Source organism: Pleuronectes platessa, chromosome 7, assembly GCF_947347685.1.
Source record: "Pleuronectes platessa chromosome 7, fPlePla1.1, whole genome shotgun sequence".
Taxonomy (NCBI): Eukaryota; Metazoa; Chordata; class Actinopteri; order Pleuronectiformes; family Pleuronectidae; genus Pleuronectes; species Pleuronectes platessa.
In genome coordinates this window covers 25,577,157-25,599,608 of record NC_070632.1, presented here as the reverse complement: position 1 = coordinate 25,599,608, position 22,452 = coordinate 25,577,157, and the positions used below count along the sequence as shown (strand labels likewise).

Genomic DNA, 22,452 nt, shown 5'->3' with positions numbered 1-22,452 from the left:
CTCTCTCACACCACCACCACAAGTCATCAGAGGGCTGCATTGTTTTTAATGCTGTCCTATCTGCTGCTGCACGGCTCCACAATGTCAGTGGTGTGCCGGTGTTGTTATTATTCATGCTGGACCAGGTTTGCTCTACAGGGGGAACCTTCTGTTGGGGGGTGCACTGTGAGCACGCACACACAAGTTGCACAGTCCTTGGGTTTGTTGGGAGGTTGAGCCCTGCTTGTTTTGCCCTGTGGACCTGCAGTGTTTGCTCGGCGGGGCTGTGAGCGCTCCTGTTGGCAGCGTGTGTCTCCCTGCTCTCCTAGCAGCGAGCGACGAGTCTCCTGCGACCGTGTGCTGAGCTGCAGATGGAAGAATGTGCTCTTTCAGCAAAGCCAGCTGGCTGCAACCAGAGACGTCAGGAGAGCCTGTGGGCACACAGCGGCTGGCCGAGGAGCCTCACTGGTAGTGTGCATGTATGTGCATGTGCAGGGACTGAACAGTCAGAAGCAGCAGCTCGAGCTTTGGAGGTTTTACGATGTGGCATCACTGTTTCGGCTGCCGACTCTCATTCCGACCCCTACTCCACAGAGAAGGTGTAAGTGTTCAGTATGTGTTCAGCTGCTGCCTCCTGAGTTGAGTCTGACACACACCTGACATCCTGGACGACTCTGGAAAACATACAAGACGATTTCGATCATTTCCAATTATTCTGAGTAATCACTCGAATCACTATACACTTAGTAATAGTTATTGTTATTCAGCCACGATCGCATCGCCTACCCATTTTCAGCCTACTTTTTATCATTATGATCATTAGACATGTCTGGCAATAGACACAACACAATTACAAACAGGAAAAACCCAGCACTTCTGAACTATACTAGCTCCCTTGGACAAATTTCACCCCTCTTTGGTTTTACATAACACCAGCAGGATTATGGATAAAATTACTTTCTGCTTAGTACCAAAATGAAATTGAAGGAGCCAAATAAACGATGGGAGATATATGTGGCAATAACACACAGTTTTGGGCTAAATTACACATTTCATCTGTTGTAATAAGATCTGTACCGACTAGAGGTCTAAAAAGAATCCATTCAATAGCCGGTGCTAATAGGGATAAGTCTTTCACACTACGTTCAATTTTGACATGTTCACAGGCGAATGAAAAAGTTTCATGTTGCTGCAGTCAGATTTTATACTTTTGAGCTGTGTGAAGTGTGTGTAGTAAGTAAAGATGGACAAATCTTCTGCAAAGTTGTTTTTTTTACCAAGGCTATAAATCAGCATGATCAGATTTTAAAAATGACATCCAGGCCATTGCACTTTGCTGCCAGTGTTAATAATGTAGGTAACTTTATAGTGTGATGTTGGACTGAACTGAAAATCCAAAGCCACTCAGTAGCCTGACGCACCTTTTGATATTCAGACTCAACTTACGTAATGTGTTACATTGATAACGTATTTTCACTTCCTCTTCCTCATTAACATCAGACAGATGAATCTTCCTAATTCCCCTTCCCCCTTTTACAAAAAAAATTCCACATCAAAACTAGCAGGAGGTTGTCACACCATCCACTTTCCCTCAGCTGGCCTCCGGTTATTTTAATTCACTTAGCAGTTTGTAGCATATCCCAGAAGTACTTTTGGCATCCCCCAGAGAACTTGATGTTGTGTCCCCCATAGGTGGCAAAAGCAGTAGCTATAATAATACTAGGAGAGAGACAGACCCCCGTGGGGAATAAAACAAGACTTGTGCTGAGGGATTGATTTACGAAAATCCAAAGTTAAACCTATAGTAAAGTTGTTAAAAACTGTAGTATTGATAAGCTTCAAAATATCTGTTCTGCTAAATTTACTGGATAATTTTAGAAAATAAGTTTACAATTTATTATTGCTGGATAATTTTATCTTGCAGATATTAGTCCATAACTGATGAAGACATGCGTTTAATTTTTGTTGCTGTTTCTTATCCAGATCTCTCTCTCTTAGCTGGAGACAGTGTGTGAGGTGCACATATACACAACAACGTTTTGTTTAGAAAAAATAAAACATGTATGAAGTGTGCCTTCGTCCAAATCTAGGCCTGAATCATAATCAACATCTTTTATGATCGGCCTTCCATAGAAAGGACCCACTCCCGATGTAAATATAAAGGTCCCGCTATAGGGTAAAGAAAACAACAATTTAGATGATCACACACCAGTGAAAACATCACTAGGATCATTTTATATTCAATTTCTACCAATAAACCTAAATGTTACACACTGAACATTTAAGACAAGATTTCCAAAAACATCTATGGTCCCGAAGAAGACCTTTTTAGTGGACTTGCATTAAGAAACGAATGGGCTGGCAACTTGTTGTATGCATGTTCTTAAGGTTGCCAATTTTGACACTGGCTTCAACTACACATCTACAAACTATATGCTTACAATGCATAAAGACCGTGTTATCAACATCAATCTGATGAATTCTTGTACCAGCATTTAAATCTCAATTCTGTCGCTTGAATATTACATTCAAATTGAAAGTTGGAAGTTGAACTAAGCTGAGCTCAAAAGAAGGTAGACCCCACTCCTAACTGAAGATTGCTGAACTCAGCAACAAGCTATAATAAGATTGTGGCTCAGTTGCCAGAAATAATTGGTCTTGGACTCTGTAATAGGAATTATAATTTAGTTGTGTAGCCACAAGGCTCAAAACGTCAGACTGTAAAGAGCAGCTACTTTGTATTAACAGATCAACTGCTAGTAGTCAACAGTGACCATTTGAGCAGTGCTTCAATTTAAGAAAGGCCATATGATGTGTCTTACTGTTTTTGTGAAGAACGTTGGCCTGCTGACAATTTGATAACTTGTATCTGGGTTCAGACATATTAGGCAGGGCATCGTTCCCAGGCTTCATTTTCCCCAGAGAAGTAATTGAAACATCAGAAATAGAAACTGAATCTCTTTGAAGATTGGATTTTTTTCCAACAGACTTTCTATGCAAAACAGTTCTTACATTGTTAACCTTGGATTTCACAAAGAACAAGGTAATTCCACTAGCCTGGATGCCAGACGAACTTAGCCCCGCCCACAACATTTTTGGTCGGGCAGTTCGGTCTGGAGTCGCTCCATTGGGAAAAAATGATGGCCCGACCGGGCCAATCAGATTGTCAGGGCGGGCTTTATACGATGATTGACAGATGATCAACGGTGACGTAATCAACCACGTCATCAAAGTGACCTTGGGTTGAATTCGTTTTCAACAAACATGCCTGCCGCTGGCGAGCTGAGATGTGTAGATGCTGCCATTGAGTCTGTTTTAGAAGATATCGACAGCGCATTCATTTTGAAAGAGGAACACAGAACGTGGAGGCGACGCCAAAGCACCGCGCTAATCCCTATCGCCCCGGCGCTTGGCTGTTCACAACGGACACTGAAGCGACGCTGAACCGACAGGCAGCGCTAATAATATCACCCGTTGATCCAGTAGATCGCTGCACGGCTTTGTGCCAGTCACACCGGAGGCTGAAGCACCGCGAGGCAGCCTTGGCGCAGCCGGTCACAGCCTCCGGTGTGACCGGCACAAAGTTTCAACATGGGAGTGGATGGGAGCCAGCTGTTATTTAAGGCTTGGCGCTGCGCTGAAGCGTCCGGTGTGAACCCGGCGTTAGTAAATAACTCACAATGTGTTGCTTAGCATACGTCACATACTACGTTGCTCTGATTGGTTGTAGGTCTATCCAATTGAGCGAAGAGGAATTTTACTTCCTGGTCAGTTGAAACACGCCCCATAATTTTTTCCCAATGGAGCGACTCCAGACCGAACTGCCCGACCAAAAATGTTGTGGGCGGGGCTAAGTTCGTCTGGCATCCAGGCTATAATTCCACAGCTCTACAGGCAAAGAAAAAGTTAAAAAAAATATACAAATAAGTCTGGAAAGGTTCAGGCAGATTTGTTCTAGATGTCACAGTGCAATAGGGGAATAATAACTTCCATACATCACAGAGACAACACTAGCCTGTGTTACAGTTCAGTCCTAAATCAAGATACAGTTGCATGTACGAGTAAATAGAAATGCTAAGAGTTAGCTGAATGGTGTGACACACTCAGACACAGCAAACATTTACCAGAAGGCCAGATCAGACTAGTCAGGTACACTCATTTAGAATTTGTGCACCGCTTTGGTAACAAGATCTCCTCCAGAAATGTTTGCCCTCCTTTTGACAGGCCAGACTGCTGCCAGACTCTGCCTGAAGAAAAAAAAAGTCCACAATCAGAGTCAGTTTTTATGGTTTCGTCCATTCACTGAGGTTTACTCACTGAGATCATCCACATCATTAAGCCTGGATCACCCTTAAAACCTTTGCACCTTGAAGTACCCAAAGTGGTATTTAAAGGCAACACTCACAGCTTGCCCTGTAATATCTGACCCACCATGACGGTGAGGGCTGTGGCCAAGAGAGGGAAAGGTCACTACTGCTGCGTAGGCACCCTGGATCTTCGAAATGTCAAAGACTCTGTTACTGAAGTACAGTGATGAGTTGAATCCAGGTAACATACACTAGCCAATATGGATACTTCATCTTATACTCTGCATTCATAGAAACATTTGTGGTTGTGGCAATTTTCACCATTTATATTTTTTTGTGAAATATTTGTCAAAAGCGCCAACACCCAGATATTCTGCACATAATGAGGATTCTTATGCAAGCCTTGCCAGTGTAGTTCCACCATAACAGTACACTCACCTTAGGTGCTAACCTTATGAACTTAATTAGTCATTAACTCTGTTTAATGGTTGATTATATGCCAAAGAAAAAGGTTAACGGCCACACACAGGGGTTCTCCCTCATCCTGGCTTCCTGCTTTGCATACAGAGACGGTATGATGAAAGACATGTCCATTCGCCTGTATTTACATGCGTTTAAGATACTCCAGATTTGACTTCCTGCACATATTTGAATCTATGCAAACTATATGATAAAATTGACAAGAATCTGAGTAATAGCATTGGTCAGCCTCAGGAAGCATGTCTTACTAAGATTGTCAGTTACCAGTTAAATGTTTCATTATGAACATCTCTTTTCAGTACATCAGTTGGTAGTTGCTCATAATGGTCCAGAGAGTGAGGCACAGATGAAGAAGGGGACAAAAATCTGCTTGTGAATTCAGAAAATACAACATAGCATCAGAATAGAAGAACATGACCGAAGTTTTTAAATCAAATGTTGTTGTGCAAGTTGAACTGGTGAGTGCCAGCAGATAAAAACATGGACTGTAAAGGGCACTCCCATGTCAGTACAGTTAGGAAGTTAAATTAAATTTGAAATATTGTCAAACTCAACTAATAGACACTTGGTCCAAAATACCAGTATTTTCTAGACGGGATATTGATCCTTCTATACTAGAAGGTGGACTTTAGGCATGTGTTGAAATAAAAGGATTGCCTTGCTGTGGTGGAAATAGGAGCTTATAAACCCCAAAGAAAGATTGTGTGGAACAACACTTTTTACTACAGCTGAAACTACACCTCTGTGTGGGTAGGGATGTAGTATTTGTATTCCCTTAGCTGAAAAAATAGGTAAAAAGAGATTACTGGCATTACTCTTTCCTAACGACACAATATTGTTTCTACTACCTTAACAATGCAATAATAAACCACAACACTGCTGGAAAAGAGGAAATAAAGTTAGCAAATGTATAGTGGATGGGATCTTTTAAAAAATGAATTCTTCCTCCCTGTATTATCCACCCTGACTGAGCTTAGCTCGTTTGGCCTTATTCAGATTAGTCCTACTGCTCAAAAGGAACTGCTCTAGAAGAAGTGACATCCCACTCCCCCTGCATGTTATCAAGCCTTTTTCCTTTGTGCATTCACTTCATTGGGTTTCTGTCTTTGAAGTTATTTATTAGTAGTGTTTGGAATGCTGTGGTCCTGTCTCTAATGCAAATTTGTTAAAAGCACATTCTTATAAAGGAGATTGAGTCTGCAGCTTCAGTTGAGTTGGAAAAGGTTTGATCCAGTGTTCTTCGTCTTAAACCACTAGACTGTAATTCGCTTGATTTTCATTGGTTGTCCACACATTAGTGGTCTAGTAATAGAAGCTCTGGGAAGCAGAAGAAGCATAGTTCCCAGTTTTGACCAGTTGGTGTCAGCAGTAGGGGTGCAACGATTAGTCGACGGCGTCGACAAAATTCGATGACAAAAGTAGTCGACGACGGATATACTCGTCGATGAGTCGTTGGTTACGTCATAGCGCGTGTTTATTCGTGCCGTGCCGATGAACTAAACATTGTTTTATCGGAGGTGCTGATGGAAACCGCTGAGGAGTGAGCCATCTCGCTTCCTTCCTATCTCTGAAAGTCGCGCATGTGCAGTAGTGACAACACATTGGCCAATGGCGGCGTGCGCTGCAACAGCATCGCGCAACAGGAAGTCCATAGTTCGGGAAAACTTCACCCTCAACATGGCCCGAAAAAAACTACCTGCATTATGTGTACGGCGGACCCGCTGTACACTGGTCCGCTCGTCGGACCAGTGTACAGCCGGGCCGGACGAGCGGGATGGCGGACACGCGCATTTGAGGAGGAGAAGGTTTGACATCGTAACGTAAACGATGCAGACTCGCCTTGGTAAAATAGCCTGTTAGCTAGCTTGCTACATAAAGGTACCTGTGCGCAGGATTCTAGAATCCATTACAAAAATATGGTTTAAACTTTTTTTTTTACGAGTTTAAAAGCGTAATGTTATCCTAGTGCCTGACAAACGTCTTTTTTAATTACAATTATTTAGTCCAAAGAAGACTGTAGTTTCGTTTGTTGATGCTACTTTCCCTGTCCTTTTTGTTAACAAGAAAATTGGATTTTTGAAATTTAATATATTTTTAGTATCAGCTCTTTTCCTGTTCTTGGTTCACAGAAAAAAGGAAGCTTAAATTAGATTTTTTTTGTTGCTATTATCACTTTGCCTGTCCTTGGTTTTAAATAAACAAAACCTATATTTTTCTTTGCTTTTGTGTCAACAGTACACTAATGTGCAGCAAAGTTTATTAAAATACTTTTTTTAGCATGAAGTATCGATCTTAATTGTCTTTATTTTAAGTCATCACATGCGTCTAACAACCTCAAGCTAAATTTAGAATCTGTTGGCTAAATAAGAGCAATTGAGAATTTGTGTCATTCATAATCCGATTAGTCGATTAATCGTTTCAATAATCGATGACTAATCGACTATTAGAATAGTCGTTAGTTGCAGCCCTAGTCAGCAGTGATAGTGACAGCCTTCCTGACCCAGTTAATACGGTGAGGATGATGCTGCGTTTGAAGTGGACCCAGTGGAGGTAATCAAAGCCTCAACAACCTTCCTTTTGTGATATTCTGGCTCCTGTGAGAAGGAAAAAGAGAGGGGATGATTGTCTGTTATTAAATCCAAAGCCAATCCCTGTTGTTTTCTGCACTGTGGATATGGCTAGCCCAATCCATACTTCCAAACAGTTGGCCCTTTTCAGGTCAGGAAATGACAGAGAGATATATATTAAATCTGACCACCAGCAAATATGACTTCACAGAGTTTTATGTTGATTGAACAATGCCCTGTGTCCAGTTAAAGTCTCTACGGGGCAAGTTGATTGACCAATCACTGGTCCCTGTGGGCAAATGACTGGTCAAAAGACCATCTAAAGATTATGACAAGATAGTCACACTCCTTTGAGAGTGAAATGGATATGGCATTGCAATATATCACTAAGAACATTGCTGTTTCTGAGGCAGTCATCTCTTATAGCAAGGGTCGGCAACCTTTTTTGACAATAAGTGCCAATGTGAAATTTTCTTGTTATGTAGGGTGATATAATTTTTTTTATATTAAGCTTCATTATTGGACCACGTTAATATTTACAACTGTCATGTCATTTTATTCCATCCATATTGGCTTTATATAGAACAACACTTTAAAGAAACATGTTTATCTCATTATGATTGCAATAATGAGTTTGTCATTAACCCCACCAACCACACTCCTATTCAGAATTGCGAAAACTTACTTCAGTCGCCTGGTTTTTGGCAGTGACAAAGACTTTGAGAGAGTTGGCTTGCTTCCCATACCTGGACACTGAACGTTTGATTGATTCTCCCTTATCGGCCTGATCCTTGAAACTTCTTTCGTGCTTTGTCTCAAAGTGGTGCCTAACACTGGACGTTCGGCACGCAACATTTTCAAAACATAACATGCACATAGCACGATCCTTATGAAAAATAATTAGGGCTGGAATTCCTGTGTCTTCGTTTTTTTTGGCTAGCGGGCATGCCATCAACAGTACACCAGAACGGCTGCACTCCACGGAGATTCATGTGGGAAAAAGCGAGCAGCGCCGGTTTGAAGGTTTCTTCTTATTATTTTTTAATGGCAATTGGCATCCAGCCTATGGTGCATTACTGGCACCTAGTGGCTGGGAGTTGTTAACATCAATCAAGCTAAATAATACAGGCTGCGTTACGGTAAAACCTTTGAACGTTGCTTTAAAAAGAAATCGCCTGTGTGCTGCTGACCCCTGTCTTATAACATTCGACTGTAAGCCTCATTACATGACACTTCACTAAGGTCCTTGTGACTAGCTAGCCATGTAGCCAGCTGCATTGAGCTTATCATTGAGCTTTGGTTATAACTGAGACGGTTTTAAGTTGACTTTTCGTCACTGACGTTAAAGGTAGGGTTGGCATGTTGTTTCTGAAACTCTTTTTTATCTTATTTTTTTTAATCCTCTTTACGTCCTGCCATCAATAAATCGAAAAAAAAAGCTGGTGTCAGTTGCCCAGGCGCAACTGTAATAAACATGAACAATCAAATAATTCCAACTGACTGCCACTAACCAACCCTGTCTGCCTGCACGCACCCTGTCCATGCGGAAAATGGCAGAGTGCCGCCAAAACTCCCAGTTCTGCTGTAGACAATTAATTCCAGTACAAAATCAACCGAGAAAAGTGCCTGTTTATGTCTGTTGAGGGTTTCTGGGGGTTTCTGGGGGTCAGTTGCATATTTTTAAAGTGTAGCCTGGTCATGCTTCTCTATTCTCGGCTTTCCAACGCTGGCTTTAATATAAAAATCTGAAATACTGACATCATTATATACCCCTTATTTCCCTATAGCCATTCTTGCGGTGTCATGCTAATCTACTGTGAGCTTTGTATTCTGCAAGAAAATTGTGTCACTGTTTGTGTGTCCTCTCTGTATCAGCTTCTCTCTGACCCACCCCCTGGTGGCTAGCTTCAGTATAGGTAATAAATTCCAAATTCTCCTTTTCAGCAGATGGGACATGGACCAAACTAAAAAGTGAGGCCTGATACATTTAAAAAAAAATAGTTGATTTTCTGAAGCTTGGTTTTAATTAGTAATTTCATACTATACACAAGGTGCCAATAAACTTAGCAGAGGTGGGACCAAGTCATTTTTTTGCAAGTCCCAAGTAAGTCTCAAGTCTTTGCCCTCAAGTCCCGAGTCAAGTCCCAAGTCAAGACAGGCAAGTCCCGAGTCAAGTCCAAAGTCAAGACTGACAAGTCTCAAGTCAAGTCTAAGTCCTGCAGTTTGAGTTTCGAGTCTTTTCGAGTCCTTTTGATCACTGAGTAATAATATATTTACACAGATCATGTATGCTTTTAAAATCTGTATTTATTTATTTATTAAAACAAGTGCAATTGAAATTACAGAAAAAAAATTGTGCCAACATTGCACTTCCCTATTGCACTATTAACCAGTCATTTTTAACATTTAACTCATATTTTGCAAGAATATTCTTCATTTTAAACCACTCCTACAGAATGAACACATTTGAAAAAACAAGTGCAACTGTAATTATTTGTACAAAAGTGCTAACATTGTATTTAGCATTTTAACTAGTTCCACAGCAGTTTCTGTCCTGTCCTGTGTTTATCTCACCTCATATTATCTGTGTTTGTGTGTACATGTGAGAAACATAACAAATACTTGAACATAACAATGAACGGGGTTGTGCTTTTTATATGTCAGGGCCCTATGCTGCATTGCATTTGCAAAAGACCAAATTGGCCAAAAGTCTGTCAGTCATTTGTTCACGATGGGGACGTAGTGTGATTCCAAGAATAAACAAGTTAAACAAGAATAGTCAATCTTCTTTAACTTTTTTTGAGCAATTTAATATATCTCTTGTTCTGACTTTTTTGTGATATACATGGATAAAAGGTACCTAACATTTCTATACTGAAATAATATCGGCATTATAATTGTAAGCTAATTTATTTAATGACGTTATTGTTGAGGGTTGATTTGTATTTCGGGGTTAGGGTGATTCCGAGGTAGTGGTACTCAAATATTGAGCTGGTAGAACGCTAAAAAAAGGCTGGTGAATTTTAAAAGATGCTAGACTAGGGGGGAAATTATTCAAATTTTTTCTGACAACATGTTGGTGTATACGCCATGCATATAGGGATGCAACTAACGACTATTCTGATATTTGATTAATCTATCGATTATGGAAACGATTAATCGGATTATGAATCACACAAATTCTCAATTGCTCTCAGCTTTCAAATTTAGCATTAGGTTGTTGGCGGTATGGTATGACTGAAAATAAATGCAATAAAAGTCGATACTTCATTCAAAAATGTCTTTTAATAAACTTTGCTCCATTTAAAACCAAGGACAGGCAAAATTTGTTTTATTAAAAACAAGTTTCCCTTTTTCCTGTTAACCAAGAACAGGCCAAGTGCTGATACTAAAAATAAATGTTTCTGTTGACAAAAGGACAGGGAAAGTAGCAGCAATAAAAACACCAGCCTGCATAATTGTCAGACTGCATAATTGTGATTAAAAAATACTTTTGTCAGGCAATAGGATAACATTATGCTTTTAAACTCGTTAAAAAAAATCTATATTCAAACCATAGTTTTGTAATGGATTCTAGAATCCTGTAAACAGGTATTGAGGAAGTTGCCAAGACAACTCTGTTTATATAGCAAGCCAGATAACAGTCTATCTTAACGAGGCGAGTCTGCATCGTCTACGTTCCGATGTCAAACGTGCCTCCTCTTGAAATGCTCGTGTCCTGCTTCCATGGAAAGCAAGGTCCGCCTTTTCGGGCTTTGTAAAGGGTGAAATTCTCCCATACTTTTGACTTTCTGATACTCGATGGAACGGACTCCGCCATTGGTCTATGTTTAGTCGTTATTGCACATGCGCGACTTTCAGAAATAGGAAGGGAGCGAGATGGCTCACTCCTAAGCCTCTTCCATCAGCACCTCGGGTAAATCAAAGTTTAGTTCAGCTTCACGGCACGAAAAACACGCGCTATGACGTAAACAACAAATCCTCATTGATTAATCGTTGCACCACTAATATGTAGCTAATGTTATTATCTTTACTGTGGAAGTAACATGATTTAATCAATCAAGGATTGACGGAGTTGAAGCTTAAGGCAGATGGCAAATTTAAATATTGAACACTTTTTTTCTTGATGTTCCGCTTTTAAGACTTTCAGGCCGTATTGTCAACACAACATCAAATCTTCTTGATATTTGAGAATCTGGTCTTGGCCCTCTAATCGACTGGCTTTCTCATGCTCCCCCCCATCTTTTATCCTTCTCCTCATTTCCCCCCCGTCAAAGGACAGCCACACTCCTCTTATGCTTATTTTCAGTTACCTAGCAACCAGGAGGAGATGCCTTTTTAGGGCGGTACTTTGCAATGGAAGCGGGGGCAGGGTGAGGTGTACATTGTTCAGGAATAAATGGTTAATGTATGCAGCTCTACTGATGCAGTGAGGAGTACTGTTTTAAGTATAGCATTCATTGAACCTTAAAACATTTCCATTTTCGCAGTATCTGACTCAATCAGCACTCCCATTCATGTGGACTTCACCACTGTTATGGCAATGTATTTGTAATCCAGTAGCACAATGGTCACCAACCTTTTCAAGCCCAAGATCCCTTTTTAGTCCAAAAGTAAGCCTGAAATCTTCCCCAAAAAATCTTAGGAGGGTCATATTTATTATTTTTGCAAATTCAGTTAAAGGCTGAAGGTAAGAGCGTAAATATACACAAAGAAAGGCAGTACTGCAGCTTATCAATTCAATGCACAATTTTCACATTAATATCAGCCTGTGCTTTGACAATAGCCATAAAAGTGATTATTTCCTTGTATAAAAGTAGTCCTGTATACCTCACAGTAGGGATGGGCATAAGTAATCCTCGATCAATTAATTGATCATTAAGAATTTCGTCAATGACATAATTTTTTCATCAATAAAAGTATTGCATGTTCGCTATGTGATAGGAGGTCGGAATATCCCAGTCGCCCTGAACGCAGCACGGCGAGGATGTTAGCAGCTGGAGGAAGCAGCCCGGAGCTAGCCTCTGCTGCTCGGCTTCATGTCCCCTCAGTCCACGGGGAAGGGAACCAGGACAGACCCGGGTCTGGGTGAGGGGTTCCGGGAGTGAGGGCGTGACAACAACCGGACTGAGAGGTCGAGAACCGTCAAACCAGTGAATCCAGAGCATTACAGGGATCGACCGTGAAGACTTTCAAGATTGACCAGTCGACGGGTTGGCGGCCACTGCTGTATGCAGAGCATGGTGCCAGGGTGTGAAACCATGGACATTTTGTGACTCAAACACACTTAAACTGAATAACAGCAGTTTGTAGGAGTAGAATGGTGACACTGATGCAGGATGTTGAAATTATTCTTTCAAAAAAGAAAATTCAAGAGTGTATGGTGTTCCCTACCTTTGAAACACAATCTGTACTGCCAGATATCCAATTAGTTTATTTAGTCACTAAATTAGTTTAATCAGATGAAAACTTTGGAGCTCTACAAGTTTTTCGTCTGGCCTACGGTTTATGAATCGAGTAGAGCTGTTCTAAATACCATTTGTTGGACTTTGAATCTTCAGTGAGAATTACTTAATTGTATAGTTTGTTAGCAAGCTGGTTGCACTATATCAGTGATTGTCTAAACAGATTCTGTTTATGGTAATGCAGGCCAGAGTTTGAGGCCAGAAGCCTTCTGGTTGCTGTTTCTTGTTGACCAACCATGTCTGAGCATAGGGATGGGACTTTACAGGAGTTTTCATGTTTGAATATTCATAACGTTATTGAACAATTAATCGATTATTTGCTAGGGGGGGAGTCGCGAAGAACCGGGAGACGGCTGGCGAGTCTTAGCGAGAAGACTGCGTCGGAGTCCACGGTGAACAGTGATCCGCACGGCAGATTCAAGGGTGTTGCGCTCTCCACGCTCTTTCTCCTCCTCCCCTCCTGTCTCCTCCCGTGAGTACTCTGACGCTGACTTTCTCCACGGCAGCACTGGGCTTGAAGTTAGCTCCTGCTACAGCTCCTGCTACGGCTAAATAAATGTTTATTTTTCAGTTAAGGAACCCTGGTCTGTGAGTTTACGGGAAGGGATGGAGCGGTTAGAGTGAATACATATTTTCTTTAGATGTACACATCACTGACCTGAACTAATGGTCTGTTAAGATATCTGACGGGGATTTAGCAACCGTTACACTCATCTGCTGTAGGAAGTTTCGCTCGCGCAAGATACCGGAAGATATTGTTCTCATAATGCGCGACTAGAACGATTATTCATTAGGGTTGGATTTTTATTCGAATGAATTCTTAATGACGAATAATCGTATATTCGAATATTCATTACCAACCCTACCAACAGGTAAACGGTCTGTTTGGAGAGCCAAATAGTTGGAAAACAGTGACTGGATTGCATTGGCTATCGAATTTTTTTATTTATCTGCGTTCATTTACAGATAGCTGTTAATAGAGATTAGCCTACAGAGCTAAAAAACCTACAGAAAGTATTGCCGTTGGTGTTTTATTTTGAGAAACATTCGATACGTGTGGTAAAAGAAAGTCACTACTCACATTGTTAACATTGAACAGTGAACGAAAGTGTTATGTCGTATACAGCAGAAGCTCCAAAATATTGTCTGTCGCTCTTTGTAAGACTTTGGGATCCGAGTTTAATGATGGTTCAGCTTTACTTGCATTCTTCAGGTGCTTTGCTAAACTATTTGTTGATTTGGGATATGCCAAAAAGATTGAATGTCCTGTCTGAGAATTACTGGTCTGTATGTTGATTGGCAACAGTTGAAGTGTTGAAGCTTGGAGTCATTGAAGTCAGCCCTAGAATTAAGTAATGAAGTTTAGGGCGTTACTGCATGTTACCACAATAAAGTGTGTATTTACATTGATTTTGAAAACCACTGTGTTATTACTCCTGCCTTGCTCAGCCAACACTGTCGCAACACTTCTGAGCTGTTCATCGCCCACTCTCCCTGACAACTTAGCCGGCGATGTGTGATGTGTGATAGAGAAAGGGCTGCACAATAATGCACTATATGAATGCATGTGTGAATGGGTGAATGGCAAAACTGTAAAGAACTTTGAGTGGACTATAAAATCCCTGTATAAATACAGATCATTTACCCTTATCCACCCAGGTGACATGGTACAAAGTATCCAAAACATATTTGGAATTATCCAAACCCAAAATCAGATATGACCAAGTTGGCAACTTGGCACCACTATAGATGTTTTGGGGAGTAAAACAGGAGTAGATTCAGGGTCTTTTGCCTGTTCTCGAAGCACAAAGACTTGGGAGAAGGAGGAGGAGGAGGCGACTGGGTATGAGACACAAAAGAACAGAGGCCTCCATCAGTACATGCTCCCCTATTCAGCTGTTGAGCTAATCCACATCTTAGCTAGCTTCACGCCATTCACAGCGGGGCCCACAAGGACGTCTGACTGACCTCCCATCTATTTAGGTTAGCAGGCTGGTGTACGGACTCACCACTGTACCCATTCATATGCTCAAAGCAGGCCCACTCTGCACCACTACTGAACTGATACTGGGTTATGTGCACTTTACTACATTTAAAGGCTCCATACTTCAGTCTTCATTAAAGTTTTACTGTACGCATCAATAATGAGATTTACCTCTTAAGTAAGTTCACCACTCGTACATCAGTGCATCCAGAAAAGGGCAGGAAAAACTTGAATCATTTAAATTTAGAGCTCTGAAAAGATTCAAATGTCCTGAATACAGCGACCAAGGTTCCTTTTTTATTTTATTTGCTGTTTTACTAGCGTCAGCTGTGAACTCAGGCATTGTGGTTTTGGGCTTTCCATACGCACCTATCTGCTTATTTACAATCTTGTGAATGCTCTCTGTTTAGCTCAATGTAGCTGGCTACATGGCTAGCTAGCCACAAGTACCTTAGCAAAGCATCTTATAATAAGACAGCATTTCTTCAAATTTGATGCCAACACATAAAGGGGACATATTATGCCCATTTTACCACAGTTGATATGGTTCCTTGGGGTCTTAATGAAATGTCTGTAACATATTTTGGTCAAAATACCACAAGGATCATTTAAAACACCACAATTTTTACCCTGTCTAAAACAGCCTCTCTCAGATTGACCTGTTTTGAGTGTCCCGCCCCCCTCACCCCCGGTGAGCCTGGCTGCGAGAGCCCCAGCGCAACCCCGCAGTGGGAGCCATGGGAGCTTGAGCTGGCGCAGCAGCAGCACACTGTTGAGTCAACATTTAGAGGTGTCTGACGGGTAGCAGCAGCAAGCTAACGCTAGCCGGTCTTCACCAGCCCGATTAGCTTGCGAGCTAACGCTAGCCTGGGAGGCCCTAGGGAGCTAATCGGGCCGGTGGAGCCCGGCTAGCGTTAGCTCACTAGTCCAAGGCCATGTAGCGAGACTCCTTACATGGGCATGGTGTGACTATGACGTTTATTTCGGTCGTAAGCCCATTTGACGCACTCTAGCGTATGTATGGAACCACAACAAATCGCGGAAGTTGTTTTTTTCCAGAGTTTTTGGGACGGTAGACATGCCAGATACCCAAATTAACGTGTAGAAGCACTACAAAAGTGGAATTTTGATAATATGTCCCCTTTAACTTGGATAAATTGATTAGATTTAGATAGTCAAATGTCAATCTGACCTCACAGCTGTCCAATTTTTGTGAATGCGATTTATGACTGGAGGGAATTTCATTACATCAATAAATTATGTCTATTTTGCTGTAATTCAGTTGTGTTTATTAAGAAATAGCAGGCAACCTCTTTTACACCAAATTTCACAGATCAATGCATTATTTTTATTTTTTTTATGCTGTTAATCCCAATCAACTCTTCTCCCATTGCCAGTTTGCCTTTCTGTTTTTTCCCCAGTGTCTCATTTTCAACATCACAAGTGCATAGAAAACTGAGAGACTCTCTCACCTCGCTGTCTTGCCATATTAGCATGTTCACCCAGATGTCATGTTTGATCACAAAACCTGTTTCTACTGCAGAATCATTTGACCCGGGAGTGAATTCTGATTGCTGACATTCCCATGTTAGACAAAAGACAGATTTTAGAGGTTGCTAGTGATCTATACTTGGCTATATTTGGATGCGAGTCCAATTAGAATTTAAGACACAAAATAGTCTTAAAATGTTCTTTCTGGAAACTTTAAATAATAAGTCTTTCATTATGTGTGCATCTCATTTTTGGAAGCTTACACTATTTGCAATTGTTTTCATTTACGCCATACATGTTATGTGTTTTGCTTAAGCATGTAAGGATTTGAGGGTTTAGACATTTTATGTTAGAGATTTCTCTATATTTGCTTTGCTTTCTAAATGATTAGCAGAGTAAGCACTAGATAGGATTTAACGTGACATTTATTCAACATTTTTGATGTAGTATTTTTACCTTAAATGCAGCTTTTACTGATAATGTTGTGATAACATCAAAAAATTTGTGTTTTCTGACTCCCTGAAAGCCAGGTGAGTGCATGTTGTGTTAACAGCAGGTCAACACGCAGCCGTCTCCAATGCTTTGCTCAATACTCATTTCAATTTGTCCAACTGACGGACCGCAGCCCCCTGCCCCCCATGCTGCTTCTGCTTGCTTTTGTGTGTCTGTGTGTGTGTGTGTGTGCGTGTGTGTCTGTGTGTGTGTGTGTGTGTGTGTGTGTGTGTGTGTGTGTGGACAGACAAATGGTAGACAAACCATTTTGACTGGCCTGCTTCCCTCTCATATCCTCCAATGCCCCCCTCTGCTCCAGCTGCCTTCCTCCTCCCCCTCTATATCTCTTTATCTGTCCCCGCTCCTCTCCATCTCCATCTTGCTCTCCCTCTTTCTATTTTCTCCTTCTGATACCTCCTCCTACTCCCTTCTCCCATCTTACCCTTTTTTTGCCTCTGCCCTTCTATCTCCTGCTCAGCTCTTTTACAGGCTTTCCACCCCTTTCTGCCATTCTCCCCCTTTTCTCCATGTTTCTTGCTGCTTCTCCCTCCTTACCCGCTTCTCTCCATTTAGCAGCGGTACAGTCGGTCAGCCTTTTTATTGCCCCCACCCTGCACCCCAACCCCTTGCTGTGACGTCAGTCTCTGTTTGCTTAGCTATTGTCTTACAGCGGCTGCAGTAGCAGCAGCTCTTCACCAGAATTTTATTTTTTCAATCATCCATTCTCTCCATTCCCTGGGAAAGTCTCTCTCTCTCTCTCTCTCTCTCTCTCTCTCTCTCTCACCCCCCTCCCTCCCTTTTCATGAGTAAATCCTACAGTGGAATGAGAAGTGAGAGAGTGACAGAGAGGAGAGGATGAGAAGGAGGCTATAGACTGCATAAAGAGGAGAGATGCGATAACTAGCCACATCTCCATGTCTGGATTTTACCAGATCACCTTGGCTTGAAGGATATCTGTTTGTCTTTATTTTATGTTTTTTTAATGATTTAGTCCTCCACAAGGCCTCTTGTTTTCCGCGTTTTTCTTGCGGCCGGACTTACTGAGTGCGCGCGTGTGTGTGTGGAGGAGGGCTTTTAAAGCAACGACGGAGAGCGGAGCTAGGGCATCTGGCCGTCTGGGAGGCAGTGACGGCCGGCTGGCTGCATTGTGTTGCTTTGATGACCCCCGCTGTGTAGCTGCCTGTTCATCAACCTCCCTCTCTCTCTCTCTTACCCTCCCCTTTCTCTCTCCCCTCTTTCCTCCTTCTCCTCCTCCTCCTCTCTGTCCATCACAGCTCCCGGCCCAGCCATGTTCGGCACAGAGTCCTCATGTAAGTACCACCACCATCCTCCCGCCTCCTCTGTGTTTGTCTATGCTTGTGTCTTTTTATGTTTGTGTGTGTGCTCCATCTGAATGAGAGGGAGAAAAAGGAAATTGCTATGTTTCCTCTATTCCTGCATCCATCTTCTATTTTCCTCACCTTCTTCCTGTTTTGCCTCCATGGTTGCTGGTGGCAAATTGCATGGGGAGAAATCTAGGATCTACCATTTTAGCACAGAGGGTCGGCAGCACAAGCTAGCTGGTCACGCTGAGCTTAGTGCCTGTCTTGCATTCTCTCACTCTCAGTCTAAATGCATGAGTGTGTGGTTACGCGATCATCTCCTGTCTTTAAGTATTTCCAGTCCTCCTTAGTAAAGCGGCGCGTTGGTTAAACGCTATTTAAGCGTGTCATTGTGTATGTTTGCGTTTGTATGAGTGAGCGTGTCAGAAGATGGATGCTTTCCTCTAAGTTGCATCGTTTCCAGAAGTATCAGCCTCCTCTATCTTCTCTCTCTGGCTTAGTCAGATAGCTTTAAGGTCCAAGTGTAGTGTTTCCAGTCATGGATGCTGCCGAAGCTAACATAGCCCGCTGCTGTTGTGTATGTATGTGAGCATGTGTGTCTGTCTTCGGGCACCATGCACCTCCTAACCCCCCTCAGAAGAGTAGTAGTGTCGATCCGTAGGGGGGGCCCCTCTACCCCACCCTCACCAGAATACCTTTCACTTGGATCAATACCATGCCTCAGTCCAATACCTGCTCAATGCTCAAGGAAGCCTGAGCTGATGCATTGATTCTGTCATGGCCATACAGTCACAGCCAAAAGTGACTTATTGTTTTTATTGTCGGATAAGAGCTAGCCGAGACTTTGGTGTATTAGCATCCTGCAGGTTATAGTGGTGGAGAGCTGTCTAGCAGCAATTATCCACAGAGCAGCTGAATGTAACCTTTGTTTATAAAAATGAGGGGATAGAATGATGTGTGATGTGAATGAATTACACGATGGAGTATTGTTACACATCAAACCTCACATTTCACCAAAGCCTGACTGAGGTTTTGGTTTGATATTCAGAATTCTTGTCAAAATCTGAGGTCATTTGAGGGTCAAGCTTAATGTTATCTTGAACCTTGGTTGAAGGTAAATGGTCTTAAGTATTTTTAGTCTGCAGGGTTCGCGTTCAGCTTTTGAAAGGGGTTGGGCATAGTACTACATAAACATTTCACGAAAATATTTGGAATTATTATTTATTTAGATGACATTCTGTAGGTTAAGGGATTATATTATATTGTGGCTGTCAGGGTTATCAAAGTATAAAATGAATGATGATATATGACAGTGTGTCGGGTGAGCTTTTCTGCTCATCCCTATATTAATTATTATTTTTTTTGCCGTTTCTTGCCTTTGAATTTGATGAGATAATTCATATAAAAGAAGATAGAAGAATACAAGTTTGAATAAATAAAAAAATTGAATGGTTTTCTCTTATTAATCTCAAAGCATTCAATCTCCAACATTTTCATTGGAATGCCCATTATTTTAATGCTTCACCTCGCAATTAGACCATTATTTTCAGTTTTGCATTCACACAATATTTTGTCAGAGATGCGATGTTTAATATATGATGAAGCATTTGTCATTCTGCTGTCTCGTGTTTGCATAGGGCTGTAGTCTTCTCCAGTTTGTCACCGAATGTGGAGCTTAGACCAAGTATGCTAGAAAACCATACTTGTTGAGTATTGTAATAGCAAACCAGTTGGCAGCGGTGCTCTGACAAGGCCTCAGTCAATGCACATACTGCATAGACCACAGAAGTTATTCATTGCTAATCAATGAGTTCACAGGATCTGACTTAAGACTGCACAGGTGTAGTTTCTGTGTTGACTTTTATAATAGTGCTTTGAAGAAATAGACATTTTATGGCTTTTTTCGGCAGATAACAAGCTCTGACTATCATTACATATCGTAAATGATGAACTTATTAAGTTGTTGTGGTGCTTGATGTTAGACTACAATTGTATACTTAGATAAACTAAAATCAAGTTTATACATGCATCACAGGCTTAGGACACTTGTTGATGAAGCATAGATAATCCAAGAGTTATTGTTTAAACAAGCTCACACCACTATCTTCTATGCAGCTTTGTTTAAATTCATTCATACTTGTTGAGACTACCTGAGCCATAGAGATGGATGGAAACGGGCTAAAATTTAATGAATTCACCTCTGTAGGTTTAGATTCAATTAACCCCGCCAGCATTTGTTGAAACACTCACTGGTAAGTGGAGCCCCTTTTATTGGCTATTTCATTGGAATTGCATTGTAGGGAACAGCTTGGAACCATGTTTGTTTCTGAGCAGCCATTACTGCATCAGCAAACACAGCAACAGGTAACAAATTTAGACACCTTAAGAAAGTGATGATCTGCCATTTACAATTATTGTATTTATAGACAAATAATGCCTTACTTTGGATTGTATTTTAAACTAATTCTTTAATTCTGACCTTTACCATAGCTATGTTGAAAGCCTTAATAAATTGCAGTCCTTGCAGGGACGTTGGTCAAGCCATTCACTTGACTTTGACAGACCCTCATTTACAGCTGCTTTCAGACATACATTGGAGGGGATGTATGTGAGAAGAACGCAAATGTCCAAGTCAGCTGCTGTTGACATATATACAGTGGAGGAAATAATTATTTGATCCCTCGCTGATTTTGTAAGTTTGCCCATTCACAAAGACACAAACAGTCTATAATTTTAATGGTAGGTTTATTACAATAGTGAGAGATGGAATATCAAAAGGAAAATCCAGGAAATCACTTTAAATAAAATATATAAACAGACTTGCATTTTATCGAGTGAAATAAGTATTTGATCCCCTGCCAATAAATGGCTTAGTACTTGGTGGCAAAACCCTTGTTGGCAAGCACAGAGGTCAGACGTTTCTTGTAGTTAATTACCAGGTTTGTGCACGTATCAAGAGGAATCTTGGTCCACTCCTCTTTGCAAATCATCTCCAAATCCTTAAGGTTTCGAGGCTGTCGCTTCGCAACTCGAAGCTTCAGCTCCCTCCACAGATTTTCGATGGGATTAAGGTCCGGAGACTGACTTGGCCACTCCATGACCTTAATGTGTTTCCTTTTGAGCCACTCCTTTGTTGCCTTGGCCGTATGTTTTGGGTCATTGTCCTGCTGGAAGACCCATCCACGACCCATTTTCAGTGCTCTGGCGGAGGGAAGAAGGTTGTCACTCAGGATTTTACGGTACATGGCCCCGTCCATCTTTCCATCAATGCGGTGAAGTCGTCCTGTCCCCTTAGCAGAGAAACACCCCCAAAGCATAATGCTTCCACCTCCATACTTGACGGTGGGGATGGTGTTCTTGGGGTCATAGTCAGTATTTTTCCTCCTCCAAACACGGCGAGTCGAGTTGATGCCAAAGAGCTCAATTTTGGTTTCATCTGACCACAGCACTTGCTCCCAAGACTTCTCTGAATCATTCAGGTGATCATTGACGAACTTCAGACGGGCCTGTACATGTGCATTCTTGAGCAGGGGGACCTTGCGGGCACTGCAGGATCTTAATCCATTGCGGCGTAGTGTGTTCCCAATGGTTTTCTTGGTGACTGTGGTCCCAGCTGCCTTGAGATCATTAGCAAGCTCCTCGCGTGTAGTTCTTGGATCATTTCTCACCTTCCTCATCATCAGTGATACCCCACGAGGTGAGATTTTGCAAGGAGCCCCAGAACGAGGACGATTGATGGTTGTTTGTGCGTCTTCCATTTTCGAACGATCGCACCAACAGTTGTCTCCTTCTCACCCAGCTTCTTGCCTATGGTCTTGTAGCCCAATCCAGCCTTGTGCAGGTCTACAATCTTGTCCCTGATGTCCTTAGACAACTCTTTGGTCTTGCCCATGGTGGAGAGTTTGGAGTCTGACTGATGAATGCATGTACAGGTGTCTTTTATACAGGTGATTGGTGACTGATTGACACACAGGTGTCTTTGCTGCAGGTAACATGTTTTTTTCAGTGTATCTAAGGAGTAGGAGTATTTAACCAGTCTGTGGGAGCCAGAATTGTTGATGGTTGGCAGGGGATCAAATACTTATTTCACTCGATAAAATGCAAGTCTGTTTATATATTTTATTTAAAGTGATTTCCTGGATTTTCCTTTTGATATTCCATCTCTCACTATTGTAATAAACCTACCATTAAAATTATAGACTGTTTGTGTCTTTGTGAATGGGCAAACTTACAAAATCAGCGAGGGATCAAATAATTATTTCCTCCACTGTATATTAGAGCTGTCAAACGATTAAAATATTTAATCACGATTAATCGCATTCATATCATAGTTAACTCAAAATTAATCACAATTAATCGCAAATT

The 22,452-nt window shown here is 41.5% G+C and overlaps 1 protein-coding gene across 3 annotated transcripts in view; it reads left to right on the top strand.

Moving 5' to 3' along the window:
• Positions 1-22,452, top strand: part of LOC128444771 (suppressor of tumorigenicity 7 protein homolog) — a 58,619-nt gene that overhangs the window by 404 nt on the left and 35,763 nt on the right. For 2 of the 3 annotated variants that reach the window (XM_053427424.1, XM_053427423.1), the window contains exon 2: positions 18,040-18,075. The exons of the other annotated variant lie outside the window; for it this stretch is intronic. In XM_053427424.1, coding sequence (XP_053283399.1) covers positions 18,054-18,075 — 22 coding nt within the window. In that variant the 5' untranslated portion in view covers positions 18,040-18,053. The remainder of the gene's footprint in view (positions 1-18,039; positions 18,076-22,452) is intronic. 3 annotated transcript variants of the gene reach the window in all.